This window comes from Caenorhabditis elegans, chromosome X, assembly GCF_000002985.6.
Source record: "Caenorhabditis elegans chromosome X".
NCBI lineage: Eukaryota > Metazoa > Nematoda > Chromadorea > Rhabditida > Rhabditidae > Caenorhabditis > Caenorhabditis elegans.
In genome coordinates this window covers 1,002,974-1,021,046 of record NC_003284.9, presented here as the reverse complement: position 1 = coordinate 1,021,046, position 18,073 = coordinate 1,002,974, and the positions used below count along the sequence as shown (strand labels likewise).

At 34.9% G+C, this 18,073-nt stretch overlaps 3 protein-coding genes and 3 non-coding genes across 6 annotated transcripts; 3 read left to right on the top strand and 3 right to left on the bottom strand.

Moving 5' to 3' along the window:
* Window positions 1-2,203: 2,203 nt before the first annotated feature.
* F55A4.12 lies at window positions 2,204-2,348 on the bottom strand. Its single transcript, NR_070371.1, has one exon. It is a non-coding gene; the product is annotated as an Unclassified non-coding RNA F55A4.12 (non-coding RNA).
* On the top strand, window positions 2,204-2,348 carry F55A4.11. The gene has a single exon (NR_070372.1). It is a non-coding gene; the product is annotated as an Unclassified non-coding RNA F55A4.11 (non-coding RNA).
* A 1,131-nt stretch (window positions 2,349-3,479) lies between these two features.
* Window positions 3,480-8,335, top strand: nlf-1 (NCA Localization Factor). Its single transcript, NM_001364050.6, has 8 exons — window positions 3,480-3,909; window positions 3,978-4,079; window positions 4,416-4,559; window positions 4,608-4,725; window positions 4,898-5,031; window positions 5,607-5,760; window positions 6,863-6,990; window positions 7,736-8,335. The coding sequence occupies exons 1-8, from the start codon at window positions 3,544-3,546 to the stop codon at window positions 7,904-7,906; spliced, it is 1,317 nt and encodes a 438-aa protein (NP_001350981.1). The 5' UTR covers window positions 3,480-3,543; the 3' UTR covers window positions 7,907-8,335.
* On the top strand, window positions 3,491-3,520 carry F55A4.13 (uncharacterized protein; the record flags this gene model as incomplete). The annotated part of the gene is made up of 1 exon (NM_001361783.1): window positions 3,491-3,520. The coding sequence occupies one exon, from the start codon at window positions 3,491-3,493 to the stop codon at window positions 3,518-3,520; it is 30 nt and encodes a 9-aa protein (NP_001348809.1).
* Window positions 8,336-8,699: 364 nt separating the features above from the next.
* rncs-1 lies at window positions 8,700-9,546 on the bottom strand. The gene is made up of 2 exons (NR_000961.1): window positions 9,205-9,546; window positions 8,700-9,159 (listed from the first exon to the last, which is right to left on the bottom strand). It is a non-coding gene; the product is annotated as an Unclassified non-coding RNA rncs-1 (non-coding RNA).
* A 2,078-nt stretch (window positions 9,547-11,624) lies between these two features.
* cutl-21 (ZP domain-containing protein) lies at window positions 11,625-16,710 on the bottom strand. Its single transcript, NM_075791.7, has 16 exons — window positions 16,620-16,710; window positions 15,188-15,292; window positions 15,051-15,139; window positions 14,848-15,005; window positions 14,698-14,806; window positions 14,137-14,191; window positions 13,839-14,084; window positions 13,572-13,791; window positions 13,193-13,276; window positions 13,095-13,146; window positions 12,939-13,036; window positions 12,752-12,887; window positions 12,448-12,571; window positions 12,066-12,170; window positions 11,853-12,016; window positions 11,625-11,801 (listed from the first exon to the last, which is right to left on the bottom strand). Exons 1-16 carry the CDS (start codon window positions 16,699-16,701, stop codon window positions 11,727-11,729), a joined length of 1,902 nt encoding a protein of 633 aa, NP_508192.2. The 5' UTR covers window positions 16,702-16,710; the 3' UTR covers window positions 11,625-11,726.
* Window positions 16,711-18,073: the final 1,363 nt, after the last annotated feature.

The following is an 18,073-nucleotide window of genomic DNA, read 5'->3' as shown; positions in this document are numbered from 1 at the left end:
TTGCCAAGACTGTTTTACTTAACAAAGTGAAACTGAGACGACGTGAACTTTCATGAAATCATGAATCATGAAAAATTCTAGAACTTTCGGAAAGCTTCAAGCAAACTTGTGTTCAAAAAACTACAGCAACTCATTGGAAGACCTATTAATTTTGTTTTTTGAACTTTCTTTTCATTTTTCAAATATTATACTCACAAAAAAATTCAATAATAAACTCAATTTTTGTTTAAAATTGTAGTAAAAAATATGGAAAAAGAAATTTGCGACTCACCACTTTTTCGGTGTTTTGCGTCAAATTATTTCATTTCTTGACATGCAATGTAATATGAATTTTGAATTCCAAATAAAGTCGTGCCCGACTTAATGTTAAGGTTGTTCATATGTAAGCCTTAAAACTAAAAGAGCCTTGTTTTTTTCACCGCTGTCTAGGAGGAAAATGAAGCTACAAAAATTAGGACGCCATACAAAAATTGTTGGTATTCAATCAGTTTTTGCAGATATGGGAATAGAGGTTTTTATTAAAATAATAATTTTAGTAGTTTGTAAAAAATTAGACTAGTTTAGCATTGTATTGCATTAGTAATTACCACAGAAATAGAGGAAAGATTTTTGTGCTTTATTATTTCTTATATTTTGGCAGATAGAGAAAAAACTGTCCTATCACTGGATTGAGCAAAATTTGATTTTGAATTCAAAATTTTCATTTGTATTCTCCGACTGGACTTTTTTGTAAGCAACTGTTTCAGAAAACTCGCTTAAATCAGCTTAACTATCATCTTTTGGTATTCCGTGATTCCTTAATGTTTTCTTTCTCTCCGGTTGCTAAAACATTTCGGACATTTGATAGCCTTGCACAGAAAAGCCAGTTAATTTTTGAACTTTTCAAAAAACTTTCCTCAAATCTTCAAAGTATTCAAAATAATAGTTTTTCGTCTCTTCAAAACGTCAGTCATAACACTTTAGAGCTGTTGAGTTTGCCTTCTGTTTCTTCACTTCTCGCCATTTTTCCCGTTTTCGAAATATTGCGGCTGCTGCTGCTGCTTCGACTTTTGGTGGGAGTCGTGCTGGCGGTTTGCTCCCTTTTGTTACGCCTTTCAGAGGCTTTTCCAACAACTTTTTTGAGTGGAAATGAACTCTGTTGTATTTTGCTCAAAACACATTTACATTCTTTTTTTTTCGTGTTGGAAATGTTGTTGGTACTGACAAATTCCACATTTTGACAAATTGATTATTGAAATAATTCACGTGATTCTAAAATCGTTATTTTTTCAAATATTCCAGACATTTTTTCACCGTAAAATACTTCAATGTAAACTAATTTTATGTACATATATTTGAAATTTTTTTTGCAATTTTCTGTCGTATTGTGACAAAATGTTTAGTTGTGAAGCTTACCTAGGAACGTTCTGCCTGTTTATTGTCAGATTAAGAGGTTATTCTTAATTTTCACGTTTTCAAATTTCAAATTTGAGTTGTTTTATTTTCCAAGCGCAAGTTTTCTTGAGTTCGTTTTTGTATTTGCTCTATTTTTAAAATAATATTTATTTTTGTTGAAAAGCTTCAAAAAAGCCTGAAATAGTACCAGAATGTTGTCGTTCGCCGAAAAACTCTCAACGGCACATTTTCGGCTAACTACAACTTTTGGGCACTATATGCGGCTTTTAAAAGCTTTTCAACACAAATAAATGTTATTTGCAGATAGAAAAACCTTTTTTCTACATTTACATAAATTTTAAATTAGAAAAAATTAGGTGCTCATGTATGAAATAAGCAGTCTTGTGCGTTTGCTGAAATATGCCACACAGCTCTGTAATAGGTGACGTTTTTATGAAGCAAATCATGAAAATACGGCAAAATTGCAATAATGTCCAACTTTTTACGAAATTTCTAATTTCAATAGTAGAATTACAGGATTTTCAATTTTGTAGATAACGATGTACATTGTTCAAACAAAAACCTTGCTAGTATATCATAAAAAGGCAGAAGCAAAATTTCCAGAAAATTCCCTTAAGTGCCTAAAACAAAGCGTGTCTGCTTCTTCTGCTTCTCATTCAGAAATGCGAGTAGTTGTTTCAAATTCTTCATCTTCTTCTCCTTCTTCTTCTTCTTCTTTTTCTTCACCATTTTCTTCTTTTTTTTCTTCCATCTTCCTCCTTCATCATCCGCAGCCCGCCCGTCGCCTCCTCCTTTCACGTCGTCCCTCCCACCAAGCCGGACGTAATTTAAATTAGGTCCTATGGGACCGCCTCGTCACGATAACTTATTTAAAGTCCTATATCCGCTAGTGCCTTTGCTTCAACTCGAGAGAAGAGGAGGAGCTCTTTTTCTCTGCTTCCCCATCACTCTCTCCTTCTCTCTCTCTCGTTTACTTTTTTCCAGATCGATATCTATACATTCCTTTTTTGTCGTTGTCCTGGTTTTTCAATTTGGTTTTGAGCATCTCATTTGTTCTGAGTGGTGCTCTTTTCGCTGTCTTTCGTTTTGGTGTGGTGTGTGTGTGTGTGTGTGCTGCAATGTGTGTGCGTTGGGATGCCAGCGGAGAGAGGAGGGGGGAAAGAAGAGGGATGTATTGGCGAGCCGATGGTGTGTATTTTCATGACATCTTTTCGCATGCCTTTTGTTTTATTTATACGAAGATAGACGTTTTCACATTTCGAGAGTTGCTTCTTGTGGGAACACTTTTTTTTTCAAAAAGTTATACATTGTTTGCTTCTTGAATTTTTTTATATTTTTTTTACAAATTGACCAACTAGTTGTCAATTTTTAATAAAAAACCATAATCTGAAAATAGTTTTACTGATTACCAAAATTTCGGTTAAAAATTTGAAGATCTGTTCAAATGTTTCTCCAAACTTTTTGAATTTTTAGTCTTCGGCCATACTGAGTTTTTTTTTAATAAAAAAAATATATGGACCTGAGACTGTGAAACTAGTATTCATAAAATATAAGAATTTCAAAATGAATGTTATGTTCCCATATTTTTTTTTGTGTACAGGAAAAAAATGTTTCTACATTTTTTATACATAGTGAAACAACTTTAAAAAAATTAAATATACCCCAGATACTAGCCATCATAGTATAGCACCACAAATTTATTGGTTTATACTAGTAGAAAACTTCAAAAATTATGAAAACATTTAAATAATTTGGCCGAGCAGCATTGTTTGATGTAGATTCTAGAATATTCAGTAGTATATATAAATAACAAAATCTATGTGCTCTGGCCTATGAATAACCTATAAGCCTTGAATTTTGAATTGCAGCGCAATTTGTGTCTGGTAACCACTTACGTTTTTTTTTAAACTTTAACCCCAAAATACCTCTGAGTTATTTCCGGTTTGAGCGCTTGCCGGAGCCAAAAGTCCCCCATGCATCAAAGCTCTTGTGTTCTGTTTGTAAATCGACGAAAATCTTTTTTTTCTTCTTGCTAACTTCAGATTTTTGCGAAATAATTTAAAAATCTACAACTTTTTTTTCAGAAAGTAGTTAGATGTGCTCCGAAGTGCGCGGGCTAGCCTGACATGCGTGGATTCTCCGCGCACGATGCGGCCTCGCACGCCTTACACAAAAGAAGCGCTACGATACGAGCGTCGTCATCAAAAGCCTCCACCCACTCATCCGCCTGCTCCTACAGCTGCTCCTCGTCCAGACACTACAGAAGTATTCGGCCGGCGAGAAGCAAATTCGTCGCCGATCACCGATTTTATCCAGTCGTTTTGTGCGAGCATTCAAGACGAAAGCTGCAGTTCAACTGACGAGCCAAACTTTGAATTCAAAAATGATATTACTGAACGATTATGGTTAAAGCCTTTTGATATTGTGCCTTCGCCTCAAATTTTATCCGATTCGAAGAAAACTAGTTCTCCAAGAAGGTGCTGGGCCAAGAATTTTCGCCGATATTTAACCGATGTGAGTTTGAAAGTTTTAATGGAAATTTTGTGAAAACCATTATATCATTAAATATTGAAACTTTTCAGGGTATTCTTATTATTCAATTATTTACTTTATTCAATTGCGCTTCTTCATCTCATTTATCCAACACAATTCCTCCTTGTAAAAATTTTGGGTTTTTTGCGCAGGTATGTTAATTTGGCACCTTAAAAGGCAAGTCCGTTAAGAAAAATAGATGCATATTGTTTCAAATTTTTTAAAACTCTTTCTATCAAAATAACAGTAAAGAAGTGAGACAAATTTAAAAAAATATTTAAATGCACTGACCAAAACTATCAATGCACTGACCGAAACTATCAATGCACTGACCGAAACTATCAATGCACTGACCGAAACTATCAATGCACTGACAGAAACTATCAATGCACTGACAGAAACTATCAATGCACTGACAGAAAAGTCACAGCATTATTCAGCCCAATATGTGATAAATCCTTGATTTTCTCTTGCAAATTTTTTTTCAGCATAGCGACAATGTAACTGATCGTTGCACAGTTTGGTCTGATGACGTCATTCCTGAAATTTGCTCAGCTGGCACACAATCACGTATTAGAATATTAAAGCATGTGTTCCTTTTTCCAGAGTTACAACCGTTATCATTTTTTGAAGTGAGAGATTTTTTCGTTAACAATTTTCGATATTTAATGGTTTTGCAGATATTCGCCGTCGGCTTGAGAAACACTGACACGTGGCAGTTGAATGCCGGCGAGAAGGGTAATGATTGCATTTCGGGAAGTATAAATCGGTGTACATCGTGTTTCCGGAGGATCTCAGGTTTGTTTTCAGCAGGAAAATGCAAAAATTACCCATCAACTTTTTTCAATCCCACCTTTTAAAATTGTGTGAATTAGTGACAAACGAAAAGACAATTTTCTCGAAGTATAAAAGAGGAAGCAGCAAATGAAGACACGAATTCTTGCTCAAATAATAATGAATATTGCTTCAGGCACTCTTCGTAAGCTTAATGAAGCCTATCGGTCTTTCGACACAACTCTTTCTCGTTTCGACTGCCTTCCAGCGGTGGACACTGCCTCCGCAACAAGACCGTTCTCGCCGAACGCAACTTGTGATAATTGTAAAGTTAGTGGGGGGCTCTCAAATAAAAAGTGAATGTGATAAAAGGGAACGATTGGACAAAATGATTGAAACAATTTGGAAACTTGCAAAAATTTTAAAAATGAAACATGTTAAATTGCATTTTTGGGCCTGTTAAAATAGTCGAATTTAAATGTTTTAATCCAATGCACTGACAAAATTAATAAGTGCACTGACAAAATTAATAAGTGCACTGACAAAATTAATAAGTGCACTGACTTCAACTGGGTCGGTAAAGTACGTATTTTTAAGGCAATTTCCAAATTTTAAAGGATATTAGTCTAATTTCACATCAAATAAAAATTTTAATTTTTTTTTCAAAGTATCACTATTCAAAATCTTTTAAAAACTCATCTTTCGTTTTCGTAAAGCTTTTTAAAAAATTTGGCGTTTTCTTGATCGAACTTATTTTCTCAGTTTGTCAGTTTATTAGGCCCACTTTTATGAAATTTTTATGAAAAAAAACTTGAAAATGATCAAAATTCGGTAGTTACATTTGATCTTTATTTGTATTGGAAAGCTAAAGATCTGAGAAAGCATACAAAAAAAATTTGTTTCAGATATGGTATCGTAGATGGTTGTTGGTTCAATCGCTTCAAATCTGGCAACGGCCTCCGTGTATTAACTGGTGCTACTATACTCAATTGGCATGCCCACATCTCGCACCTGCAAAATTATGGGACTACGCAGGTCATCCGTCGTTTCAGTGTAGAGGTAAGAAAATTTATCAGGGAGCATCTCAAAAGTACAGGAAATGTTAAAGTTTCAGTGAGGGGAAAACGGAGGAAATGGTTTTATTGAAATTTATGGTTTTTAATTGAGTTCACAATTTTTTCACAACCAATAGTTCGTATAATAAAAAAATTCGGTTCAAGTAGTTTTTAGACGAATTACGCCATGTAGGCAGGCGGCGTCACATTTTAAAATTTTTTGGAGTTTTACTGAACAGTGGTAGTATATATTATTAAAAAATCGAATCAAAAACCAAGTATCTTCAATTTCATACTTCTATTCTATTTAAACCCCAAAGAGCTTGTCTACTTCTTTTTTCTCCGAGTTTTTCATTCTCTATCTGTCACAATCTACTTATTTTCGTGTGTCCTTTGTGCTGTTACTCAATTTCCTGAATTCTCAAAAACCTCGCCTTTGCATGTACTTGACTCGCACTTCTGGTCCACTTCCAACGTTTTTTTTTGGACGACGAATTTGAATCCAACAAGAGAGGAGGAGGGGTTAGGTTTTTGATGGATTAAAATAGGATTTAAAGACGATCCGTTCTTCAGGCTGGGGGTGGTGATCCCACCGGGCTTTTAAGCCACTTCCTAGCCGGGGACTGTCCTTCCCAATAGAGGCTGGGTGAACCTAGGGGTCAGGCCAGACTTGAACTCGTGACCTGCAGCTTTCTAGCGGTCACCACTACCGACTGAGCTATCCCGCACCTATATGAGAATAATATTAGGAGTTAAATGGTATCGAATTTTTACTTGTTGAGGGAGTAAGCTCAAAGAGGAAAAACCTGAAAGTTGAAATCAAGGTGCGGAAAGTTATGAATAAATGTTTTTTAGCTGGAAAAAAATGTGGTTAAACTGAAAATTTGACTAATTTAAATTTGAAATCATTTCACGCGGGTTATTGAAAAATTTCAATTTTTTTCAATCTTACCTTCGACAAAACCAGAACATGGAATACACGAAAATATATAACTCTTGCTTATAACTACTAATATTTAGGTTGGGTAGAGCAAAAAATTCAACGGCCGGCTTAAAAATTTTAAAATGAAACTTGAAAACAGAGACAAATATATGAAAATTTGTAGATATGGACATTGACAGTTGGCGCCACGAATGTGACTGCATCCATCCGTGTGATGTTCGTGGAATTGTAGCTCCAGGTGTTGCAATGGGCAACGCTCCTTCAGTTCAGCACGACTTTTTCGCGGCACAGGTTTGTTGGAGTAAACGGAACTAAAATTTGATACGAAATCACAAATTATATTTGGTAATTGCCATATCCCAAAAACTTGAAACTGTTTGAAAAATTTTGCCTTCACCCTTTTCACTATTTTTTTTACTGAGATTCAGGAAAATATTTTTTCGATCAAATCACTTGTAAGATTTGAATTTTTATCTGTTGAACTTGATTAATTTAATGAGAATGCACGAAAGAGTATAAGTAATTTTTTAGATAAGTTTCAGTAAAATCGTAACGGTATTTTTTTTATATTTTTCCAAAAATTCGTAATTTTCTGAAACTAACCAGACATTTTTTGATTAATTTTTTTTTCATTTTTCTAGAAAATAGAAAAAAAGTTGTTAAACACTAAAAGTTCTCAGAAACGGGCAGACTTTCAAAATTCTACCAAAATTATCTTTCAATTGTTTTTTATCAATGTCATTGCTTAAACTAGATTCTGTTTAACGTTGAAATTGTGCAGATTTCAGCCCCTAGACTTTTTTTGGATTATTATGGGTTGACCCAGGTTAGCCAAAACATTTGAACTTACCATGACATTTTTTACAAGTATAAACCCAGATAAGTCAATTTTCTGAGACTAAATGTAAACCTCACCCACGCTTTGATTAATTTTCTATTCTTAAAAGAAATTAAAAAAAATAAACCAGCAATTCATTTTTGAAATTCAACTACTTCACAAGTGTCAAATAAAAACGCCAATTATGTCTAATTACAGATTCACTGTGAAACGCGGAAAAAGGAGTGCCACAAGCGTTTCAAACAGATTCGGAAATCAAAACGGAGTGACACCAGCAGTAACATTGTTTTTTTATCAAGCGCATCACCAAAACGCCCAAAATTCCTGATTCTTTCATTGTTGTTTCTTCGATTTATGTTGTTGTTATAGTAGATTCTTCATTCATCGCCTTATACCTTTTTTCCACTCAATTATTTTTCAATTTCTCTACCCCTTCTTCAAAAGTGTAATTCTCATGTGTCAAAGAAACAAAAAACTCGGCTGATTTGATTCCATTTCCTTCATTCTTTCCATGTTTTCTTTCTTTTTTTTTTCAAATTTTTTGAATCTTGTCCAAAACCCTTCAAACTAAACTTTCTGTGCATTTATATATCTAGTACAATTTGAAACGTGATCGAAAATCAAATTTTGTATGCCCATTCCCTCATCCTTCAAAATTTCATTTACTAACAAATTTTATAAATTCCAAAAAAAGTTCGCCTGTCATCTGGACTTGTTTGTTTAGGAAATAATATTAGTATCAACTTGTGTCAATTCGATTTCTTTCTGAGAAAATATAAATACGCATTGATAATTAAACCTTGTTTGTATCGACACATAAAACAATTTGGACAGTGAGATCTCTTGGCGCCAGCCGAGAGCCGACTTTTTTCAAGAGCCGCACGACACTGCAGTGCATAGCCCCCACCAGGGCTGATTTTTTGTTTTTTGGTTTTTTTTGCTGGTTTTTTGAGACCAAAAAAACCAAAAAAAATCAAAAAATAAATTACAACACTGATTCCGCAAAAAATTAAACAAAGAAGAACAAAAAACCTTCCGTTCGTTTACAGAATATTTCATGACAATTTTCCGTTTTGTCACTTTTGATATCAAACATTGCATTTGTTTGTTTTTAGTTTTTTCCTTCTTTCTCATTCATTTCTTCATTTTTTTCTCATTTTTATCTTTATTGATTCAACATTTCAAAAACTTGTATTTTACATCTAAAACTATAAAATTTTTCAAATCGAGCAAGATGGGGCACCATGGGCGCTGTGGCATTGAGCTGAAAGAGAGAGCAGAACAGCGGTGCCAAAAAATATGGATAAGATGATGAAACTAGTCAATTCCCTCGTAGAACGTGTCGCTTCGTCATCTGATGCGGTTGCTCCAAAGAATCCATCGTCCAGCTCCACCAAACCAGCGAAAAAGTCCAAGTTTCTCGATGCTCGTCAATCCAGTTTGGCCAAGCGGACTGGAGCACATTGGAAAAAAGAATTGGAAAAGATCAGAGATGAGGAAAGCAAAAGCCGTGGTCGATGCTGAAAGGGAATTTCACACTTTTGCTCCTCTCCCTGATTGTCTCTGAGGTGATCCTTGAGTTCCATCTTTGTCGGGAAAAAATCGGGTTGAACTTATTCTGCCTGAAACTCACATTATAATTTAAAAAATCAAAAGTGTGAAATTACCTTTCAGCATCGACCACGGCTTTTGCTTTCCTCATCTCTAATCTTTTCCAATTATTTTTTCCAATGTGCTCCAGTCCGCTTGGCCAAACTGGATCGACGAGCATCGAGAGACTTGAACTTTTTCGCTGGCTTGGTGGAGCTGGACAATGGATTCTTTGGAACAACCGCATCAGATGACGAAGCGACACGTTCTACGAGAGAATTGACTAGTTTCATCATCTTATCCATATTTTTTGGCTCCGCTGTTCTGCTCTCTCTTTCAGCTCGATGCCCTTCGCGGATTGATTGATGCTCCGCGCGAGCGTCTTCTTGTGATTTGACTACATCCCCATCTTGCTCAATCTGAAACATTTTATAGTTTTAGATGAAAAATACAAGTTTTTGAAATGTTGAATCAATAAAGATAAAAATGAGAAAGAATCATTAGGTAAAGTTTTTGAATCTTTACTAAGTGCGAGAGGCTAATTCATTAATTTGGTCTCTGTTGTCTCATGACCGTGGTTTTTTAGATTGTGTCACAAGGCAATGCCATATGACATAGTTAGACGGTGCGGCGGGGAAGAGACGGACAACACATTGTGTGAGAGTAGAAGATAAGACAATCATCCTTCTTGGGGAGGACACTGGTGTCCTCTTATCAATAAACTTTTTATTAGTATAACAATATAACAACGTTTTCTACAAAGATTAACTCAAGACTATGGCACCGGTCTTCGAAACGTTAATAAAGCAATAAAACAGAGTTATTGGGAGGTTTATCAATAGTTTTTGAATTTGCACGCGGAGAATGTGAATTTATATACTAGTTCTGTTATCAAACATTTAACAACTTATGACTATTTAAAAAAAAAGGACAATCGGCTCTTTAAGCGCTATGCACTGCGGATCTGGGAGTCAGGTACACTGCCTGGTGGTGATCCCAATGGGCCGGGGACTGTGGCCGATAGTCCAGTCGTGGATTGCTCCACTTCCCAATAGAGGCTGGGTGAACCTAGCGGGGCAAGGCCGGACTTGGACTTGATTGCTAGCGGCCACCACTACCGACTGAGCTATCTGCCCCTGCTGTGAATTTATATACTAGTTCTGTTATCAAACCTTTAACAACTTATGACTACACTATCTCGTACACTATTTCTCACCAAACGTCTAACTGTCGCGCACTCTCTCATTTTGACGAGCCCTTTTATTAAGAAGTGGTATCATTCCGAATCCACAGAGATGAAATGATATTATTTGAAGATATTCAAGTTAATTGTAAAAAATTATAAATTTGAGAAAAAATCATTAAAAATTTTAGCAGATTTTTTTCCCAAAAAGTCAAATTTAAGGAAATCTATCAAAATAAGGATTTTTTTGGAAAAATTTCAAAATTTGTAAAAAATAAACAAATGCTCACATTTTTCAAAAACTATTTATCTAAAATGTGTTTGTCTATATCAATTGACGATGTCTCATACCTTTTTCTTACATCAGCGGACAGGGGTACGCAAAAACCGAATCAAAATAATTTAGCATCCCAAGAAAAACCATTTGAACTTGTTTTAGCATAAAAATGGTTATACGGTGGAAACAATAACAGTTTTCTTTCACCTCGAGGTAAAATTTCATCAAATCAACTAAAATGCACTTTTCTTACCGTTTTTTATCAGTTGGCAAGTGAGTGAACGTATTTTTAAGTTGCCGTTAACTTTAAATTGTAATGAACTGTGTATAACAAAACTAACAAAACGTTATTTCATGAATTGATTGATTGCACATTACAAGAAAAATCATTAAAAAACTTCAGAAACCTGGCTAAATTTACTCATTATAACAACCTAACAAACTTTAATATATACACGTCGGGTTTTTTGTTCCTTTGATTGCACAGGAAGTTTTTAATGCAGCTGAGACTTGAGCTTTCTTATCAACAAATTTTATGTTGATATGAGAAAACATAATACATACAAAAACTTTTTTTGGTCGACAATTTTTTTTGCAACTGCCCTGGCCCCCACCACAACTGCAAATTTGGGTCGTGCTACAGCTATGTTGGTCAGTGCCAGTCAAATGTATAGTCAGTGCGGTCACATTTTGGGCAGCGCTTGACACTTTTTGGTCAGTGCTGATAAAAAATGTTGATCTGCGTCTGCACGTGGTGTTAGTGTGCCCTATGTCGCTTTAATCTACGTAGATTTACAATAAACTTTGTAGTTGAGACGCAGAGTTCGCAACTGATTTTGCATCATTAAGAACGTCCTGATGTCACATTTTTGGGCAAAAAATTTCCGCATTATTTTGTAGATCAAATCGTAATGGGACAGCTTGACACCATGTGCACCATTCAATTCTGCGACAAGTACATGTCAGAGCGCTTATGAACTCACATTTTTTTAGTTTTATTGTACAATGAACCTGGAGCAGTTTTTGTTTTGAGATAATTAATTGATTGTTATTGATTTATTTAACTGCACACAAGTATATTATTTAAATAACATGGATACTACAGTCCCGTATTGTTTCGTTCTCAAACACTTGCTTAGTTACCAATCAGTATGCACATTTCCAACGAATAACTGCAACTCAGATCTAGAATTTGATCGGTCTAGCGAGTTCGTCTGAAATTTAATTGGTTTTAGCATCAACTTTTCGTAAAAATAATTAATTACCAATGCTCGATGCACACAAAGTGCGATTTCATGCCATTTAGATGACGTGAACATATTTTTATATTCCTCGTGCTCAAATATGTTTTCTATTTCTGCCGAACTTTTTGAGGAAACTAGCAATTCACGGATGTGGGAGTCTTGCTGAATCAAGTTTTTCCATCGAACTGTAATAGGATTTTTTGTTGGGTCTTGCGAATTTGAGTTGAAACTAACTTATTTCTTGTTCTGTGAGCTTTCGGTATCCGAACCCTCTTATCGATAAAACACAATCCATCAAAATGTTTTGCATTTCACTGGAATCACCGTTTCCTTTTTGATCTGTAAATAAAAATTTCCAAAATATGTTTCCAAAATAAATAAAAACTGAGCAATGAACAATTTGTCACAAAAACTGAACGTCTTACAGTTAAAAAAAAAGAAAAGCTGCGTTGCGTGTATAACACGCTGTTTAGGTTAATTAACATGTTATAATGGGCAGTGCAAAATTATGTTTTGTCAGTGCAAAGTTATGTTTTGTCAGTGCAAAGTTATGTTTTGTCAGTGCAAAGTTATGTTTTGTCAGTGCAAAAACTCATCTGGTTACTGCATTCCTCACCTTGCGATGTGGTTGCTGTCTCCGCGGCATGAACAATTTCAGTGATTGATCGGAATGATGATACTGCTCCGTCCTCGACTCTTGGGGCTCTTGGTTTGCTGGCACTTCTTTTTTCGTACGGCTTCTGGAATGCAGCAAAATACGTTAGGAGCTGTTCAGTTTTTCAATGAAATATATTACTGTTAATATGATGAGCTTTCCTTCAAATTTCATAGGCAGTCTTATTTCTGGAAAATTGTTTTCCTTCTCAAGTTTCCCAATAGTTTCAACCTAGCCTTTCCCAAAATTAAATGGAAAACTCTACCTCATATCGCACATCGTTCCCCACGTCTACTTCTCTCTCGTCGTGAATTTCGGATGTGTAGGCGTAAGCTGGACTTGCCAAATTATTGTACTCTCCAAGAGCATAAGTTTTTGACACAAACTCTTCTAGATTTGATCTGAAAATTGATTTTGAACGGTGAGGAAAATAAGGGGAAAAAGGGAACTACTTTAAAGGAAGATTTGCATTCGGAGCAGGCGTTTTCTTTTTCGATATTTTTACACTTGGTCGACGTCTTCCAGATGTTTTGTCATTTTCATTCGTGCTCTAAAAATCAATAAACTTTTTTTTACAATTTTTGTTTCACCACACAAAATAATCTTACATCGGATTTGATTACTATTGATAGATCCGGGAAGTTTCTTGCTGCTGGAGATCTGAAACATAATTTGTTACTAGAATCCTGGGACTATCAACAGATACCTGAATAAATGTCTCCCAACAGATGTGTTATGGGATTCCAGTCTGTTATCAAAGTGTTTCGGTTTAGCAGCAACTGGTGGTGGTCTGAAATTAAAATTCAAACTTAATTTTCCACCGTTTTATTTGGTATGCACAATGCCCGGCTGATCTGTTCCGGTTTTTACTATTTTTCTATTTTCAAATACTATTTCCAATACCAATTGAGTCCAATTTTATTCAACCTAATTAAGAAAAAAAAATATCCTCACTGTACCACAACACTTATGCTACAGATTATCCGACATTGAAAATGATTTGAATGTGACTACAAACTACAAATACTACAAACTATGCAAAAAACTAAAGCATTCCATATCTATCCCATATATGAAAAACTCACGAAGTAGTTCCATATTCATCATTTGAAGTGTTTGCAGGCCATGTTCTGTCTGAGACTCGGTCTACCAACAACCGCCGATTTCTGCTTGCAAGCTTCCGCCGTAAAAACATTAAACAGAACCCTAACAGTGCAAGGAATACCAATACAATTAATATAACGGCAGTAATGAAAATCATAGAGAAAGAGCGTTTTTTAGAACTTTGACCAGTGTTTAATGTATCTGAAAAAAATATTGAGCAATTGGTAGTTGTTGGGGAAAAACCATACCAAAATTATTAAAACTATTTCCCATTCCTGGAACACTTCCCATGCTATTCCCATTTATCGCCTCATCATTTCCAGTTTCCACTTGAAAATTATTCGGAGCATTCGTATTCCGATTTGCTTCCCAATTTCCATTCATGTTTTGCCCATTTCGTAAAGTTGTTGCAGCAAATTGTTCAGAGTTGAAACCTTGAGTTGGCAAAAGATTGGGAGTCCCACCGAAATTTGAAGAGTCCCTCACTTGAGTCGCTGAAATTCCGGGTCAATATGAAATGAACGTGAAATTCAATATGTAAAATACCTCTCTGGTTGCTATCAATTGACTCGCTGTTTTCAAATGATTGGTGCATGGATTCCTGAAACCAATATTGATTGGTTACTTACATATGATATTCGAGTGGGCCTGTGCGCAAAATAAGTCTTATCTATAGTTTGATCTAGATATGCGGCATGTTTGCCTGTTTATTATACTCACAATAATACAATTTATGGTCTACAGTCTTCCCTCTTGCTCTGTTGTTCTTACCTCTGCAGGTGATTGTAACTGAGAGCCACTCTCAATGTCTATTCCAATGAGCAAACGCTAAGGGGTCTCTCATAGTATTTAATTGCTTTTATATTATTCTCATTAATAATATAATTATCAATTTCGCATGTTTAATCCACGACAGTGTTCGAATACAAATAAAAAAATACGTAGAAAATACTGATTTTTAGTTGAATTTCAAAATTTTGAGTTGCGAAAATTAAGTAAGGGTCAGCTCTTAATTTCAATAAATTTCAATGTTTTTTTAAAGTTTTGCTATGATAATTGAACACTAATCGAATTGATTTTTTTAAACTGGAAAACATAAAAGCTCACTTTTGTGCTCTCGTCTACACTTAAACTAGCTCTTGATTGAGATATGCTTGATGATAGATCCGAAGAATTTGAAGATGTTGTACGAATTTCCGCTTCAGGGTGTCCAAAGCTGAAACGTCTGTGATGTGTCTGGCTTATTTTGCAGCTTACTTGTCAATATTGAAATTTGAGTTTATAATTGGAAGGGTCATAGTTTCCACAGTTGGCAGGCCATATATACATTTGACAGTAACGGATTGGTCTTCTTCCAATATTACCACTGGATTCTTACCAATCCGAATTCTATTCTGGAACACATTTCGAGCAGGCTGGAAATTTGTTTTGTACAATTGGGTCACAGAAAACTAGCTCACTATTTGTGTTAAGCAGGGATCATTAAAAACAGCAATTTCAATAATATACTTTGTTTCTCCATTTCCGCGTAGTCGGCACTCCGGACGTCCTGAATTAATGAAAAATTGGGAGCTAAATGAATTGTTTTTTCTAAAACCTGAAACTCCGACAATAATCCAATCTGTGAACTTTCCACCGGGAAGTTGGGTCGGGTCAAAGTTGACTTCAATTGAAATAAGCTGAGAACCACATCGGGGAGTTACTGAAAAAGATTATTGAGTTGTATAAAACTTATTGATTTGTTATATCTGACAATTTCATTAATTCCAGAAATTTTCTGAAAAAATGGATGTATTTGTACTGTTTCACTTTGTTAACTAACATTGGCTGATCTCTAAAGCTATCGATACATTTTTACCAATTTTTCGTATACTTGTTACATTAACAAAATATTTTCGAAAGCTGTGAAAGCGCGCTCCAATGATGGTCACCGGGTTTTTCCACTTTTTCGAAGAGAAGTTGTACTGAATACTTGTCAATTCTCGCCAATTCCCTGGCCAAACCGTTACTACAATTTTCCTTGTTTCAACTCATCAACTCCCAGCTCAAATTACCCATTTCCCAATGACCTTGTTTTGAGATGCGTACGAAAGAAAAGGTATTCCTTGCAAAAAGTATAAATCTATTCTCTTGTGTCTCTCTTTTCCACCAATTCAACTCAAATCTATACATACACACACAGTCTTCTTTATAATTACCGCTACTGTCACAATACCGGCATGCGACACCCACCTACCAACAACGATTCGGAATCATAATTACCCTGCTGGCATAATTATGACGAGTTGGGTTGGAGTACTACTCCTATTACTACTAGGTTAGAGGAAAGCGACGGAAAAAGACAGAAAGTCGCCTGGAATAATGGAAAGATAGAGAAAAAGTCGAAAAGACACTTGGTTATTCTATAACAATTAGTAAACGTTTCCGATGGAAAGCTTTAGATACTAAATGACTTTTGGTGTAATAAATTGGGTTTCATAATAGGGAAGTTTAATAAACTATACTTTTGTGAAACTGTTAATCATACAAAAAAAAATAAATGCTATTATTTTATTGGAATTTTTTGAAGCCAAACTGAAAATTTTAAGGAAACTGTGTGGCGATTTCAAAAGAGATTTCAAAATTTACACCAAATTTTTAAAATCTGTGCACACATGCCACGCCGGTTTATGGTTTTCAGTAGCAGTTTAGGTTTTTCTGAACGTTTAGCATAAAACTCTAAAAATATTGATCAAAAATAAATGGTTAAAAAACAGTTGTTTGATCTACAACTGTGCTTTTTTCTGCTAATTTTTCGGTCAATTTGAAAGACATGAATGAATTCTAAACAACAAAATTGGAGAAAAATTATTCAAAAAATTTTCTCAAATTATTATTGGTTACAAAAAATGTTGAGAAAATCATAAAAAATCGAAACTTAAAACCTTAGTTTTAAAAAAATTTCAAAATTTTCAAACAGCAATTGGAAAACAAACTACACAACGGAAAGAATGAAATATCAATTTTATAAATTTTAAATGTTAACTTACCTTGTGTATTTTTAGCAATAATCACTTGGCCGGAACAGAAGCTTATTGAACAAACCAATATTATTAATATGATGGATCGCATGTGAAATAACTGGAATACAAGTTAAAGCAATAAACATAAAAGATAATTTAGATTATAGAGTACGTAAAAAAGTTGAAACAGGTATAGTTTTTTATTAGTTTAGCAGTTTTATTGATTATTTTGTCAATAAAAAGTATCTGAGAAATGATTAAAGCTGTTTTCGGGTTTGAAAAGCTTTTAAAAATTACAACAGGCTTAAAACCAGGCGAACACACTCTTTGGGGAATAACTTTTTACGAGAAATTTTTAAATGCTTTTCAGGTGAACAAAACGCTAGATCGTTTTTTTTTATTTGAAATTGCATGCAAAGAATATTATTTGTTTTTGAATGTCTTAAGTTTCAAGCATTGAATTTCAACAGTTCAAAATTAAAACCAGAACGGTACTGATTAGTCAGATTAACTAAGATTTATGACAAACATATGAGAAAAACAGAACGCCCATGTCGTCCGATACAGACGAAAAATACTCATCTCGGTACATCCGCACACAGGTTATACGCCCCTCTTTCGTTGAAAGGGGAAACTGGCTATTTTACCTCGCCCTTCCTCTCTCCGCCACTTCCCGCATACAATGAGCGCGGTAAAAAGGGAATGGTAGAAGGAAAACAAACCTACAATTGGGATTCAGATTCAGCTAGAAACAAAAGCTACAGTCAAGGTGAAGACGTTTCAAGAGGGGAAAGTTATATGCATATATGTTCAGGCTTCTTTTGTTCAAGGTGTAAATTATTGGAAGTTTGGGTTAGAAGGGAAAGCGTGTAGCATGAAGTTGAAAATTATTATATAATGATTAAATCATCAGTTTTGTCACCACGTTTAACGTTTTGACGTGATATTTGCCAGTGCAATATGCATCCATGATATCGGTCACGGTGGCTTTTGTCAGTGCAATTAACACATTGGTCAGTGCAATAAAACTTGTTCGTGCGGTTAACTTGGGCATTAAAAGATTTAATTTATCCCACCTTGAAGAAGGTTTATAAAATAAGTTGGGTGCTGTTTAAAATTACCATTCAGTACTATTAAAGTAATACTATTTCAATGCAGCTTCTTATCTTCTACTTCAATTTTTTGGTCAGTGCGATTAACATATTGGTGAGTGCCAATAACTTATTGGTCAGTGTGATCGCTGATTTTGTCAGTGCAATCAATAGCTGGGCAATGAAATAAAATTTATTTGTGCGCTTGAATTGGGCATTAAAATATTTAATTTATCCCGCCGTGAAGAAGGATGGTTTTTAAAATAAGTTGGGTGTTTTTTTTAATTATTATTCAGTACTATTAATGCAATACTGTTTCAATGCAGCTTCTTTTTCTACTTCGATTTTTTTGGTCAGTGCTATTAAAATTGTGGTCAGTGCAACCGCTGA